At 33.8% G+C, this 17,060-nt stretch overlaps 1 protein-coding gene across 2 annotated transcripts; it reads right to left on the bottom strand.

Moving 5' to 3' along the window:
• Positions 1-284: 284 nt before the first annotated feature.
• Positions 285-15,968, bottom strand: LOC111049213 (probable ubiquitin carboxyl-terminal hydrolase MINDY-4). Of its 2 annotated transcripts, none has more exons than XM_039430959.1 (7): positions 15,533-15,968; positions 7,937-9,006; positions 5,341-5,531; positions 4,360-4,581; positions 3,312-3,522; positions 2,086-2,266; positions 285-571 (listed from the first exon to the last, which is right to left on the bottom strand). In XM_039430959.1, the coding sequence occupies exons 1-7, from the start codon at positions 15,948-15,950 to the stop codon at positions 450-452; spliced, it is 2,415 nt and encodes an 804-aa protein (XP_039286893.1). In that variant the 5' UTR covers positions 15,951-15,968; the 3' UTR covers positions 285-449. The 2 variants fall into 2 exon arrangements, with proteins under 2 accessions (XP_039286893.1, XP_022190926.2); XM_022335234.2 differs by lacking the exon at positions 15,533-15,968 and adding an exon at positions 14,170-14,349.
• Between the last annotated feature and the right edge of the window lie 1,092 nt (positions 15,969-17,060).

The raw sequence follows: 17,060 nt of genomic DNA, 5'->3' as shown, positions 1-17,060 counted from the left end.
TGCTGTATTGTAAGTTATTAGATATAAGCCAGTATATTTTGTAATCTTCATTTTGCATAGGCCTAAATAATAAAGTAGGCCTACTCAATCAGCAATATGTCTCTAATTTACATTATCTCTTACTCACTCACAGATTCTCTTCATCCTCTTTTTATCTTCTTTTGAGAATGGCCAATTCCTCATTTTTTGAGGTCCCCAATTGAAAACATTTATAATACAATAGGTAATACACACATTACGATCCAATCAACTACACAAGCTAAATGAATAAACACAAATAATACTCATAAAATCACACCATAAACTCTTTTATTTCAAAAATCAAATGTTCATAACTATGATATATAATATGGAATGTATCAACATTAAATACATATTTGAATATTAACAATACAATTAATGATAAGGTTCTAGAAATAATTAATACTTTATCGAACATATTTGGCGAATCACATGTATTTGTTGCCGTTCCAGCTAATAGCTGCTCCTTTCCATTTGGTGAGAAGGCACAATTCGATTGGAGGAACATATTCACCATCACTCCTGGGCTTCAGGTACAAACCAGTTGTGTCTGCAAAATGATGGGTGCCAGTGGAATTAATAAATTATTTTTTCTGTAGCTAGAGATATTTATAAAAAAGCATACCGTAGTCCAATCATTCATAAATTTTATAAACATTATTTATATTACATTTATAAACCAGTCAAACAACCTGATTACCTGATTTATTCATGCATCAACTTTATGATCTATTATAAAATCTATGACATAATTATTTCTCTACTAGAGCCGAGAGGTGGCTTCAAAAATGTATTCTAATTGAAAATGATGAATTTTATGCTCAACTAATCTTTTTTACTTTTCCCAACGTGGAGTATTATATAATAATTAACTAGTGAACCACTTATTCCTCATACATATCTATACAGTAATATTGATTGTTAAATTGCTAATTTCATAATGGGGATTGTCTTTTGTATGAGATGAATAGTATACTACGACATTTTTGTAACTAATAGATTCAAATCAAATCAAATTTTTATTCACTCGAAATTCATACAAAAGTATAACACGACAAGTTACAAGTGAACAGCTATCTAAGTGAACAAGTGAGATTCTATCAAAATCATTGAAATATTATTGTACCTACAGTACATAGATACTTAATTATATAATTAAAGAGTTATGTGAGATTTATTAGATACCTAATACGATATAAAATAAAGATAGAGCTTTTTGGAAAAATTTAAAATTAGTTGAAAACTCTTATTTTTTTGTATATTCAAGTGGCTATTTCAAACAATATCTGTAATTTCTTTAAAGATAAAAGAATAAGTCTCTCAAGGATTTCTTTATTGCCTACTACTGAATGAAGTTATTCTAATTATATAGATAATAACATAAAACAATCCTCAAGTGACTGTAATAGTCACTGTCAATTCTCTCAATACCTAATAAGTGCCAAAACATAGTAGAGCGGTGGAGGTAGAGTTTACCACAAAAGGTAGCTAAAAGTGTTGAGAATAATACATGTAGGCCTAAAAGCATAAGTAGGTATCTTAATGTTTCCCCCGCTTCCTTCTACCTTCTACTCTATCTTCGCGTTCCACTATGTTTTGAATAATTTAAATACATGCATTATTTTCAACACTCTCAAGCTTGCAACTATATACCTTAGCCCCTCCACTATGTTCTCATCCTAACAAAAGTTCCTGGATTTCTTCCATAAATTAATATTATAGAAGATTACTAGTATGTTTTCATTCATATTTTTCATCCTATCCCGGTCTCTTGAAATCAAACGGGATCTGCTGGCTAGCTATAGTCCGAAAGATATTACTTCAACATGAAGAGGGGAAACCGATTTCACCTTCCACAGTTTGTAGCATGGACAGAGTAGTGGAGAGAAGTAAGCATGCTGCGCACAATTGGATGCTGAGACAGAAGTAGGGAGAATGCTGTTAGGTAGTGGGAGTGATTAGTGGAGGAGAGAGCATCAGGCCTCTCTGTCTTCGAGAAAGAACAGTGTAAAATTTTATCTCTTGAATTATATCTCTTGGATTATTTTTATTCACTTTACCTACCTATTGTTAGCTTGACTTCATCTTTTTGGTTACTCATGCTGTCATAGAGGTAAATGTTGAACTGACGTTCAGCTCGCCAATCCGATATCAATTTTTTATTCTCTGAATAGATAACTGTGAAGTGATTTTGGCAATTTACAACCCAAATAGGATATCTTGGCGTTTTCAAATTACTGCCAACCTGTGAAAATAGAACATGCATTTCAAGACAGGATAATACTTACATAGGTAGGCTAGGTACCGTGATATATTTTTACGAGATAATTTTACTGCCGTCTTCAAAATATATAGCCTACATGATGATTTAATACAATATATACAATATAACAATATTTATATACCGTATACTATTCGTAAACTATAGTAATTTTAAAAAATAATATAGGTGTATGATACACCGGTATATTATGCCCTACCAGAAAATCATTTATCTTTGATAAATATTTCAATAATCATCGGCTAGGGGATCTAATAACTCCTGGAAAGATGACAGCATTATAATTTGGGTTTCTTGAAGGCTGGCGATTTATATCAATACTGGAAAATATGACTTATGTTTTCATAAGTTTTCCAAAGATCGTATTAATAATGAGGTAGAGAGAAATATAACTGGGAAGTGAAAGCATAATGTCATGGATACCGCTTACTTGGAATATATTAGATGATGGTACCAAGTTTAAAAACTTCTCCAAGTGCTATCAATTCTAGACTTCTGTGTAATCTATCTTCATCGACCAATCTTAGGCCCGGTTGCACAAAAGCTGGTTGAATTTTAACCGTGATTAAATTGACGAGAACCAATCAGACAAGGTTTTACGGAAAGAAGGCTTCTCTGATTTATTCTCGTGAAACTAATCCCGATTAAAATTTAACCGGCTTTTGTGCAAACAGCACTTAGAATAGAATATTCGACATGCTTTGTTCATAGAAAATTGTAATGGATTAAACCTCTTAATTATGATTTTCTTACTAAAAACTGTGTTTTGATCAAATACAGTAGGGCTTATTCCATAATATGATAGATAATATTCGATTTTAAATCCAGATTAAGCGTTTATGATTGCTGGGGACGTGTAAAAGTGCAATAATGTTTTGGGGTGTTGATGGACTTCATTAATTGAGACGGAAAGAAAAGAATACGCAACTCAATAAAGCAATGTACCTTGACTGTGAATGGAATACACCAATCAATATTAATTAATTAATGGAAATCCAGTGATTATCACCTGACAGGTGTTTGTATGCTCGTAGATTGAGAGGAATCCGATATTGGATCGTTTTGATATGCCTTTGAGTAGACATGGGCCAATGTGCATGTTGTTGTCGAATACATTGGACACTGCATTGCCAGTCAATAGCAGGTTCACCAATTCCAACGAACAGGAACCACCGTTCACAATCAGGCTGCTCGAAGCTTCATCCATATCTGATAACACACTGAAATAAAAATTATTATTGTTTCAAATTTTCCACTCGTCAGTGTGAGTTGTAAAGTAATGGAAGTAGATCATTCATTCGATCACCATATATGACAATAAATTATTGTAGGTCTACATTTTGAAAATTTTCTTGAAAATTATATCATCAGGCTTGAAAACATTTATTAATTCAATTTCAGTTCTATAAATTGCACGACGATCTATCAATCGATTATCCATTTGATGTACAACTATAGACTACTTGATAAATATATTGATCACAAAAATGTATTCACAATATTTTCTCAATCCCATCAATACATATTCATTACCTACCTATATGATTTTCTTACTAGAAACCTTTTTTGATCAAATACAGTAGGCCCTATTCCAGATGAGAAATTTGATTTTAGATCCGGAGTATTCATATATCATGATTGCTGGGTGCGTGCAAAATTACAATGTTTTAGGGTATTTGGAGTATTGGACTTCATTGGGACATATTATCTAATTTGAAAAATTTATACCCTGTTCCATAAACAACCTGTAATATTCAAGTTCTGTTAAATGAAATTGAACTTATTTTCTTGGAAAGCCCATTCTCCTATTAAATGTATTTTTTCAACTTATTTCCCTGGACAGTCTATCATCCGCTTCAATAGAAATTCTCTTTCGGAATGATAGAAACCAGAATCTTTACTTCTAGCATTCATAAAGGAAAGCTGAGCTGGTTGCTCAACAGCATTATTTCAATATGGAAAACTCAAGAGCTTGAAACATAAGGAACAATTCATGCACAAAACAAGGTTGAAGTTCCATAAATAAATTAATATACATATTAATAATTATGATGTACCTCTGAATGCCGGATGACAAAATGGCTGATATGGCGACAAGGTAGCAGCCGTTCCCATCTGTTGATAAAAATTGGTTCAGCTCTTTCCTCACGGCCGACTGAAGCTCTTGAAGTTTAAAGAACTTTCGGCAAATGATGTTTTCCTTCTTCTTATCCTCATTTTTCCCCTCTTCTTCCTTTACGTCATCGTCATTATCTACTTCATCTCCAGCAGTTTTATACCTTCAACAGATAAGGAGATCGTAAGTATGGAAGATTAAAAATTGTGTTCCATAGATTTCCTATAATTTTTTTTTTGCCAACTTCATAACTACATTATTTGTCTATTGTTGCATAACTACAGATTTCAGAAATAAAATTTCCTTATAGGTCCTTAAATCTACCCTTTATATTAAATTTACTATCTCTATAAGTTATTTTTTACCATACCACATCATAGTTTCCATATCAGTACTAAAACTATTCTCTGTAATGGATGGGTTTTTAATTCCTATAATATATTATCATGAATATTAAAAAGAATCTTGAGGAAGGTTTGTTAGTCCTCATGTCTAAAGCGGGCAATTCACTATCAACAATTCTTGTCCAACAATATTGAACTGGTAGTAAAACCACTAGTCGGAACTTTCAACACCCACGCTCCGACTGGTTGTCCACAAGTTAGTCCAACACCCCCACTCACGTTCCAATTCGGCTCTGACTAGGCGGCTGATATTGGAAAGACGGGTGTTCAGTTTACCTGACTCGTCCAAATCATCCGGCAACATTCGAAATAACATCTACCCTATCCACGGTCCGACGTCGAATCCAACATTGAATATTGGACCTTAAGATGGACAAGAAATCGGATAGTGAATGGTCCGCTTAATTGGTGATGTCTACTAAGAAATACTAAGCTTTAATTATTCACGAAACGTTCTACTCAACGTCAGTGATCTTAATTGATTGAAGCTAAAATTAAACTCGTTACAACGCACTTACAATGCAAGTACAGCACTCTCTCCCTTGCCGGCTTGCCATAGAATTTCGGATATGGCCTGCACTAAGCCGGTTCTTAGCTCTACCTGAGTTGGTCTGAATGGGTCCTGACAGACGGCTTGCGTCTTGTCATCGAATAAGAGCGCCTTCAACAAAAATGCCTGCACCACTGCTATCACACCGCAAGGTCCGCCCTAAAAATCAGCAATCAAAATTACAGGATTAATGAGCAATAAATATAACAAAATTGATTATAATAATGTTATAATCAATCTTCTGTAGTCTAATAATATTTTATTTTTGAACCAACATAATAATTTTCCTCAATAGTCATCCATTATCAACATTCTGACAATAATTATATGTAGGCCTATTGTATTTTCCAATTTCATTTCGATTATTATAATTTTATTAATGATTTTATAGAAGCATTTTGCCACTGAGATTCATCTTATCCCAAATTGTTTGAGCTATTTTTATGAATCTCAAATATTTAGGTGGGCCTACCCCAACCCAAATAACCGAGAAGTTATTTTGAAGCTTATACTCTCTTGTTAGCAAAGCTTTTCTTGAGCTCCTCCTTTCTGATGAAGTTTGAAAGCATCGTGACAAGATATCGTGTGATTATGCTACTCTCTCATTGATACAAACATATTATTCATTATGAACTCTCTATTCAATATTAGGCATTCAATTCTGGAGGATAGGAGTTTCATACTTTGGAGTTCATTACTGTATTACGTTATGATGAATAACTTTCAGTCGTTATAAATAATAAGTTTTTCAATTTTTAATATAAAAAAATGTCAAAAACTTCTTTGTCTTGAAACTTTGTTGTTCAAATTCAAGAGCTATATGATGCTCCAAATCCTGCAAGAGTGGAAGAGTAGAAAGTTCAAAGAGTGGACCATGAATCTCAAGTGTATGATAGGAAATAAGAGAGTAGAATAAAACTCATATTGATCAAAGAGTTTCACAAAGTTGAAGGTAGGAATATGAGATGAAAATTTCATCGACGTACTAGCATAGGCTACATGTATAGGCTGAACAAAGGCTATTGTTCAGTGGGGATGGATTTATGAAGAGCTACGAAACGAAAGTGAGAACTCCCAAAAGCTATTAAGAGTGAGACGGTGGATGAAGAGTTAAGGCTGTTCGTTACACCTTTTTATTATTTTAATTGGGTAACCTTTTTCAATATAATTGTTAAGATCATTATAAGAGTGAGAAAAAGTGGCAACTGAAATTTTCAAGTGGTCTAATAAGTGAGTTATGGGTTGTTGAAGTGCTAAACTCCGTTTTCTTTCCAGATCATAACCGGTTTCGAATTTTCCATTGGAGTTTTTTCTTAAACATTCAGTATATTATTGGCTTTGTTCTAATATGCGTTTTTTCACGATTAATTCAGAAATAAACAAATTATCGAATTTACAAAAAATGTTACTTATTTATTTATGAACGATATGGTGAATAAAATGTTTTAGTTTGAAAAGATAATTTTTTTGAAATTTTAAGAGAATTTCTAATAATATAGTCGAAACCGTTTATGATCTGGAAAGAAAACGGAATCTGGAAAGTTAGCACTTCAACAACCCATAACTCGCTTATTGGACCACTTAAAAATTTCAGTTGCCACTTTTTCTCACTCTCATAATGATCTTAAAAATTATATTGATAAAGGTTATCCAATTTAAATAATAAAAATTTGGTGTGGCGCACTCACACAACTTTCCTTGCCGTTATGAAAATTGATCACCTGACGCTAGTGTACTCGCGCATCTCAAGTCTACTATTCACAGATATGAGACAGCTGGTGATAACACTGGAAACACACGAGGTCTGCTATCTCTTCGTAGTGAATGATTTAATAGAACCAACAGTGGCCAACAGTTTGCAATTTAATAATCACATTTTCTCGGATTTCAAGCTCATTTTCAATTTTAGGTGGAAATGTTACTTGACATTAATTGCAGAGATTTTCATGCTCAATCTTTTCCAGGTATAAATTTGATCAAAATCGTTGGAGCCGTTTTCGAGAAAATCGCGAAAAACCCTGTTTTTGACAACATTTTCGCCATTTTAGCCGCCATCTTGGATTGCATTTGATCGAAAATGTTCGTGTCGGATCCTTATAGTGTAAGGACCTTACGTTCCAAATTTCAAGTCATTCCGTTAACTGGGAGATGAGATATCGTGTACACAGACGCACATACACTCATACACACACACACACACACACCACACACACACACCACACACACACACACACACACACACACACACACACACACACACACACACACACACACACACATACAGACCAATACCTATTAACCACTTTTTCGGACTCAGGGGACCTTGAAACGTATAGAAATTTGTAAATTGGGGTACCTTAATTTTTTTCGGAAAGCAAAATACTCTCCTTACCTATGGTAATAGGGCAAGGAAAGTAAAAAGGTGTACCGAACAGCCTTAAGCATGCTTCAGAATCTATGAGATGAAAGAATTACTACATTTTTATCACTTTATAAGTGAAGTGATGAGTTATTATATAAATGTCTTCAGAATGATTGAAAAAGATCATAAAACTTCTCCTCACCTGTGATTGCATCAATCCATATTTTAACTTTGTGCTGTCATTAAAAACAAAGCTTTGACCTTTCCATCGTGAAGGTACGTCCAATGAACTCTCATTGCCCAGAAATAATTTTGTCAATCGTTTGGATAATTTTGTACTAATCGGTTCAAATGTAAGTAATCCAACCTGCTCGTAAACTAAATCTTCATAATCGCTAATACAGAAATTTTCTACTTTCTCTCCTTTTAAACTATTCGATGACTCACAATCCACTTCATCTGTATCATCTTCATCCTCTATTTCCAAAGAGTTGATTGAATTTTCAATTAACTCTTCTTTGTTCTCACTTGTATCTTTCCTAGGATATCCATTCTTCATTTTTTTCAAATTTGTATCTATTGGTATCTTTATACTATTACTTTCATCGGAACTATTTCTATTAATATCTGTTATTTCACTACTCTTCGACTGTTCAGATCCACTACTATCCAAATTCATATTTACTTCATCATTATAAGTGGACAAGTCTTCTTTATTTGTACATTCGTTACTGTCAGGAGCACATTTGTTTTCAGAATTATTTATCTCTTCAGAACTTTCCTGTTTTTCGGAAGAACTATTACAAGTTGTAAATCCTTCCTCAGGGTAAGGTGAAGTTGATCTATTATATTCTGTTGGTGACAAGAAATGTTTTGTACTTTCACAAGGAACCTCTTTCTCCTCATCGTTATCATGTAATGATTTTTCAATTGCGAGAGAGCTGTCGCTCAATCTCTTCGAAATTTTTGGCACTATTCTAGCGAATCTTTCGTATTTTTTCGCTGTCTCGTCGTTACTACTTCCAATATCAAAGTTAGTCTTTAGACATTGGAAGGTGTTGACTTTGTTTGGTCCCAGTCTGATACTGTTGTCATTCTTCAGGTAATCTGGTGGGCGTCTCAAGGAAGACATCAGAATTTCCTCGCGATCACGTAGACAGCTTTGCGAATGATGCTTGGGATAATCTCTAGGCTGATCGGCTCCATATCCTTGCAGAGGGCTTTCGTCACTAGTCAGACAATCTTCATCTCTACTCATGTATTTCGACTTGCCTGAAATAGGAGAAATTCGATCTATTCATTAAATTCTCAATTATATACGTTTTCATGTACCATAATTAATTTGATGCCATTACAGCTACAGACAGTGGCGTAGCCAGGAAAAAATTTCGGTGGGATAATAACATTTGGAATAGAAAGCATCTGAACTTTGAGGGAGACACCAGGGGTTGCGGGGGGTAAGGAATAACACCCCCTCACGAAAGGGGGGTCCTGGTGTTGCCCCCCGAAAAAATTTTGAAAATATACCTTCAATTTGGTGCAATTTCCACTTGAAAACAAACATTCCATTCAAGTATTTTTGGTGTTTTTGATTAAATAACAAATAGAATAGAATGGAGTAGAATTTTATGTCATTCAATTGTTTAAAAAACAGTGATTTTGTAGAAGGCCTACTCATTAGATAAAAAGCTAGAATGCTTAGATTTTGGCTCCAATAAAGTATTATTTCAACCAACTTTATAGGCTTAGTTAATATCAACTAGTCTATATAGACTAACTTGGCTAAAATTTTTTTCAAATTTACATGATTTTCACTTGATTGTTCAAACATTGTTTTGGGGCGGGAATAATTTTTTTTCAAATATTAGAGAGATGTGTCCCTCCTGTTCACGGTAGAAACCGTGCACGTTCATCATAACTCTGAAATTTTCGGGTGTACTCTCTAGAAGCAGCTGCTGGAGGCTGGAGCTTTGTTTAAGAATATGCATAAAACTGAATAAACTAGAGCAATATAAGCTATATTTAACTTCTTCATTATGATTGATGGTAAAAAGTGAACCAACTTTCAAGTGCTATCCTGTAGTTTTTCTATCCCTGCTATCTAGTCACTAGACCACTAGACCACTCACTGTCTGTAAGAAAATAGCTCATCATCATTATCATTGCTATTGCAGTGCTACTCTCTCATCCCTTATATATTTCTCGACTCACATAGTACAATATAACGAAAGTATGGCATTAGATGCTAATTTTTGTAGCTGATCCAGCCACAAAAAATTCAGGTTCCATTTCGAAGGGGATACATTCCCATATACATCCCCCCCTGGATACGCCACTGGCTACAGAAGAAGTTCGCACTGTCAGGACTCATTGATCCAGCAAAGAGCTCTATTGGGTTGAAGCATTTTCAAAAATGTGTAATCAAAAATAAAAAAGAATATTATTGTTGTTGACTGAATTCTATTGTCTCACTGCTGAACCTAGAAAGTATTCCATGCAAAGAATCAAATATATCTCCATCACTCCTACACATTACACTCTTCCGTGCATCTCGAATCATTCAAACCAAATCATTTTTTATTTTGACAAAAAACACAATATAATGATTGAAATAATATACTATCATCAACTCAGTGAAATGAAGATAAAACTACTATGAAGTTATATCCTGACAAGATGAAACTTTAATTCTGGCTAAAAAGAAAATGTATGGGAATCTATTAATAACAAGAACTTTTAAATTCCCTTTATTACCGGGTTATTCCAGGAATTAGTTGATAACTTGGTAATCATCACGATGCGTTTTGCTAAGCCCACGATATTTAAATATTCATTAATGTTGTCACCCTGGGAGATGGAATAGCTATATGAATCCATTAAGTAAATTGGTTCCATGACCAAGGGAGTGAGACAAAGTAGCTTCCATTAAAGAAATGACATTAGCTAAAAAATTCGATATTGGTGTTAGTCTGGCAGAAATCTTGTTAAGAAGTAGAGGTTTCTTGAAGAGAGGAAAATTTGAGGGTGACGGAAATCAAGGCAAATTACAGTGAATTTCAATCAATTGCTCAATCAATCAAATCGTAATAAATAAACAATCTTGTTTTATGGAATCTATCGATTACCAAGAAACAACTTTCTCCCGTAGCAAACTGTGAAAACATGATTGCGCCGCCCTAAAAATGCATGAATCCGGTATAAATATAGCAATGGAGTATCTTCACCCAAATGTTGGACATGCGAAAATCTAATTCTCAGTTGAAGCAACATCCTAGACTAGCGTCATTTCCCTGTCATTATGGGAAATTTTGCCCCACTGATGCGCCACTACTAATTAAAAGTTGATAGAAACACGCAATCCCTCCAGATCACGTGCTAGGTGCAACGATTTCATTCTCATAATATTGAGTCGTAGAAGTGGTGATAGGACTGTTTTTAATATAAGATTTTTTGGGACTGTTGTAAACTAAAAATAGTTGTTCTCGACTATAGCTTCTCAGTTCTAATCTTTGTATTATATTTCAAACGTTTGCACATTTTAGTCATATTGATTGAATTGAAAAACTCCAATTTAATGAGCCTGTAGGTAGAGGCCGCAAAGTATAAAATGGTACCCTCACTTGAACAATTTCTACACAGGCTTTATGCATACAAGTGAGAGGGGCTGATGTGTGAGAGAGACATTCCCATCAATTCATCCCTAACACCCCAGGCACCGTTTGATGGAAGGGTCATTTTATATCTCGCGGTCATCAATATTGTGCGATTATTTTAGTTTGATAATCGCTTTCTATTATATTTTTACAGTTAAATACACCCTACTAAAGAAAAATTTAGCTCTCCTCTTTATATAGGAGAAAAATTCTTCGAAGACCATAATTTATTAGAATAGCATGCATAATGAAAATTTCTATATAAACTCTACCTAGTCTGTGTTGAATTGAAGCTTGTAGAGTTGTAGGTTGAACTCTCAATATAAAATAAAACTGTCAGGCCTACTAGAATATTACATGCAAGAAATCAAATATTTCTCCATCAATTTCGTATTTAGGACTATTAATATGCTATGGCCTATTGTATAATACGTATACGTATACGTGTACGTATACGTTGTTCGCTCTTTTGCTATTTCGTTCAAGTCTCCTACAGGAAAATAAATATAATTTCATCGGTTTTTGAGTTCAAATCATCAACGCTATTCCTGCCTGAAATTTACTGATTTTTCCATATCGATTTCAAAAGTTTTCAAAATCAAATCAAACCAAATTTTATTTCCAATACTTACAGAAAAACACATAAATATGTGTGACAACAAAAAAATGTAAAGAAACCAACGAAATATAAAGCGTAATGAATAATCAATAATCGGTAGTCGCTGACACAATTATCAATAATTATAAAGTAGGGGAAACAAAAGAAAAACATCCCGTGGCTTAGCCTCTGGTGGGGGGGGGGGGGTGGAGTATCAGTTTAGTATATTTGCTTTCCTATTAATTAATTTGGTTACTTCTAAGCATTATCGGTTTTAAATCGCCATTCTTCTAAAAAGATATAATTCCTTAGCCATAATTCTGAATGATAATTCTATCTATTTAGAACAATAAAGATTATTCATTCTTTGTCATGATACTTAATTCACAATGAAGTATTCTACTGAACAATCCACTCATCTCTAACCAATTCTCAGCACGAATATCGCCCAACTCAACGCATCCTATTTATATGATAATAGAGCTCTACAAATCTGAATTTCAAATATTGAATTAGTTTCCAGTTCCCTCTCTCGAGAAAATCTAAGATCGATCTCAGATTTTTATCAGTGATTAATTCAAAAACCAGGCACATAAGAAATGTTTAGTAAAGACTTGAAACTTGATCAGTAAATGAGTAGGGGCGTGAGACCTTCCATGGATACAGATTAAGAATTCATCTGTTGATCAGTATTATGACGCACATAGATGAAAAACAAAAAAACAAACAAAGCCTACTATAGAACATGATACGCCATAGTGGAGTAGGTCAATTTCCACACAGAAAACACTTAACATCTAGAAGACACATTATAAGAAATTTCTGAAACTAACTATTGCATGTAATTGTAATTTGTAAACTATCTGATATTTTCTGTATTGATGTAGTAGTTTTATTTTTTGGGGAAATAAACATTAATTTATTTAGATAACAATAATTACAGAAAATATGGCAGCAAATGAATTTATCATTAGGTGTAAAGTAGAGCTTATTTATGTAACGATTTCAATCGATAAGGTATAATATAATGAAAGTTTAGAATAAGAAGGGGATCATAATTCAAACTCCAATTTTAGGGGATCACAATTAAAACTGGACCCAATATTCATATTTAATATTGGAGAAACATATTGTGTCGCACACAGATAACAGCATGATTAGGCCTACAATAAATATGGCAGGATATTAATTTATCATCACGTGATAAGTAGAGATTATTTATGTAACAATTCCAATTGATAAGGTACAATAATGATGAAAGTCTGAAATAAGAAGGGGATCATATGATTACTGCACACAATATTCATCTTTAATATTGGAGAAACATATTTTGACGTACATAAATTAGATTAGGCCTACAATAAATATGGCAGGATATTAATTTATCATCACGTGATAAGTAGAGATTATTTATGTAACAATTCCAATTGATAAGGTACAATATTATAAGAGTCTAGAATAAGAAGGGGATCATAAGATTACTGGACACAATATTCATCTTTAATATTAGAGAAACATATTGTGACGCACATAGATAACATGATAAGGTCTACAATAAATGTGGACGGATATGAATATTTACCATCACATGATAAGTAGAGCTTATTTATGTGAGGATTCTAATTGATAAGGTACAAAATATAATGAAAAATTAGAATAAGAAAGGGAACATAAGATCACTGGACACAATAATCATCTTCAATATTTGAGAAACATATTGTGACGCACATAGATAACATGATTAGGCCTACAATAAATATGACAGGATATCAATTTATCATCACGTAATAAGTAGAGCTTATTCATGTGAGGGTTCTAAATGATAAGGTACAATATAATATAATGACCATCTAGAATAAGAGGGGATCATAAGATCACTGGACAAAATATTCATCTTTAATATTGGAGAACATATTGTGACGCACATAGATAACATGATTAGGCCTACAATAAATATGAACGGATATTAATTTATGATCACTTGTTAAGTAGAGCTTATTTATGCATCAATTCTAATTGATAAGGTACAAAATATAATGAAAAATTAGAATGAGAAGGGGATCATAAGATCACTGGATACGGTACTCATCTTCAATGTTGGAGAATAATAAGAACAATACTGGGATTGAGGTTTTAAGTAGTCATTCAACAGGTGTTAAAGGTAGATATGTATGGAAAACTCACACTGTGTTGGTGACACACCTCGTGCCGTGCTAATAGAACCAGCATGTTTCCGATGAAACGGATGCATATTGTACCGTGAAAAGACAGACGCGGTTTGCCTTTTAGCTCTCAGGCCCGTTATATGGGAGAGTGTTGAGCGGGTTGCCTGCCAGCGAATTCACGGCGCTACAATGAAGAAGCGTTTGCAGGATTTGTGTGTGGCGCCGACGCGGGAATCGATTTAGGGCCTATCCTGACCCCTCCCCCTACCCATAACCCCCTTAACCCTCCTGTAGGGTGCCAAGACCCCCTCCTTCCACCCTACGATTGCCACCCTCGACGCCCACTTATTACGGCACCTGATCCACGTTTGGACAGCGCTACCACCTTTTAATCGCTCTTACAAGCTCTTCATCTCATCAATCAGCGGATCAGATTATGACAGTGGTCGCATTAGTATCCTCCATGAATACTCTGCGAGTTTAATCGCCATCAACCGCTCGGCCAGATTATCATCGTATTGCTGATTTCCTACGCGTTCTATTCACTTCTAATTTCCGTCATTATATTAAAGAATAAACGGGATTTATTTCAGTCGTACATTAGAATTATATTAAAATCGTAATATATGCATGCTAATGCAATTAGTAAGATATATTTTTTCTCTTTGTTTGTAATGTTTTTTTTCGAAAAATGAATTCCAAAATTTCAAATTAAAAATCAAATGTTTCATAATGAAAATTTTTCTTCTCTAATATGAAGTAACTGATTTGAGAAGAAATTATTCCGGGTTTTCTTCATAAAAAGTTGTAAAATTACTCAAAAACCTCGAACTGTATAAAGTACGTTAAATTTCTCGACTATCCTCCACTGAAGCTGTGGATTAGTGAGTGCAAGTGCAGTTTAAAATATTATTATAATTATTACTAAATGCAGTATACATTTTTTACATATTGTAACTCAAATTTTCCTGACTCTATAAAAATGATATTATCTGAGATGCTATTGACTGTCAATAAAGAAATTACGTCTCTATTTCCTTTTTTCACTCATTTCATCTTATTTTTAATGATTGTGAGCTTTAAAAGAATTTCTCCTACTGATTCTGATTGAAATAAATTTAAATTCAATAGCAAATTTCGGATTGTTATCAACTTGATATCAGATGCACAAGCATTGATCAAAAATTGATCGATGATCGCTGGTCAGAATTCTGATTCTATCTCTGTTTGACGTTTGTACAACCACTCAAATGTTAAAAAGGGTCAATCTTCTTCCAAGAATTGCTAATAATAATCCTATTAAAATCTTGAGCAAAGTGCAAGCTCTGAAACTTTGTGCAAGCATGTTAGTTTTCAATACCGGAAAATAGTGAAAAACTCACCTTGAATTGCAACAAAGTTGAGAAGTTTTTTCACATTTTTGAAGTCATCATTCTTCCTCAAGCTAATTGTTGTTTCCCTGCTAATTTGCAAAGATGGAGATCTATTTCTGGATTCGAGAACATTCTCTAGACTTATCGAGCTCCTCATTTTTGCCGATTCACATCTTGTGTTTGAAATATGAACCTCAGTTGTACTTTTTGGCACATTGAAATCATTCGAATCGAATTGTTGCAAAGAAGATTCGACGTTACCATAATTTGTTCTATCTTTAATAAAGTCCTTCATTATTATTTCCAGCATTGATTGACAAGAGTTCAAAGTTTCGGAGCACGTCGCGGAATCTTCTAGATTGAACATCCTAGATAGAAGTAGCCTCATATTGGAATGCTTTATCTTTAGTGGAAATTCAAGCTCCATGCAACGCAGTGTGGATACCAATCGCTTGATCAGAGGAAAAAGTGGGTTTTTAGACGTATAGTATGGTTGAAATAATATTATCATAGCTGTTAATTCAGCAAAAATAGAACTTTTACCTTTAATGACAGTGAACGTAGCAGCAGACAGTCGTCTTCAGATAGACTGAGTGAAATTCTCACCCCAGGTGTTCGAATGTTACAACTCATACGTCCGTCCGTCTGTCTACATAATTAACTCTGCTCATGTCATTATGCACACCTTTGATTTTTTCTCCGCCTGCCTGCTGCTGTGTCCGTTCGCCTTTAAGAGCCAAGCCACATGAAGCGTTTTTTCAGGCGTTTTTGCACTGGCGGCGGATGAGTCGGTAGGACAGTAAGCTCTCCGATTGACTGATTATCAGCTGATTCCTGATAGCCAATTAAATCAGCTGATAATCAACCAATTGGAGAGCTTCCTGCCTGCCTCGCCGTCAGTGCAAACAAACCTGAAAAAATGCTTCATGTGACTTGGCCCAAAGTCATTAGTAACAATTCTCAGTGTAACGATTATTTGAATCTTCTGAAATCCTATTTTTCTAGATATTTTTTAAGAGAACATCGTTCGGTAAGTTCGTGATTACAAACATAGACATGGTGGATTTCTCAGGAAAATTCCTCCTCTAAAATCCAAATTTTTCAATAACAATAAAAACGTCACATTTCTTACTATTTTAATAACAATCAAAATAGGCACCAAGTCTATACATTGTTTATTAGTTATATAGTATTTCAATGAATTTTTTTTAGTTATATAGTATAGAATTTTTTTATTTCTGAAAAAGATTCTCAAAGGTGACAATTCATAAGCTCACCAATAGAAAGAGATGGATATACTGTACAATAATTTATTCCACTGTTTTATTCGGTTCCATATAAAAACTTTCCAAATGTTAATCATTGAAAAATCGTCCATTTTTGAAACTGCCTTTCAAAAAATTCAATTATCTCTACCACTATTATAATGATTGCTCAGAAAAAGCATTTAACGTTCATTTTAATTTATGAAAACAATGTGGAACCTTTCTGACTTTACTGTGAAATTTTTAATACCATATCATGTTAGGGAAGGTCA

This window comes from Nilaparvata lugens, chromosome 1, assembly GCF_014356525.2.
Source record: "Nilaparvata lugens isolate BPH chromosome 1, ASM1435652v1, whole genome shotgun sequence".
In the NCBI taxonomy this organism is placed as follows: domain Eukaryota; kingdom Metazoa; phylum Arthropoda; class Insecta; order Hemiptera; family Delphacidae; genus Nilaparvata; species Nilaparvata lugens.
Note: the sequence above shows the minus strand (reverse complement) of the source record. Positions and strands in the feature narration are given on the sequence as shown.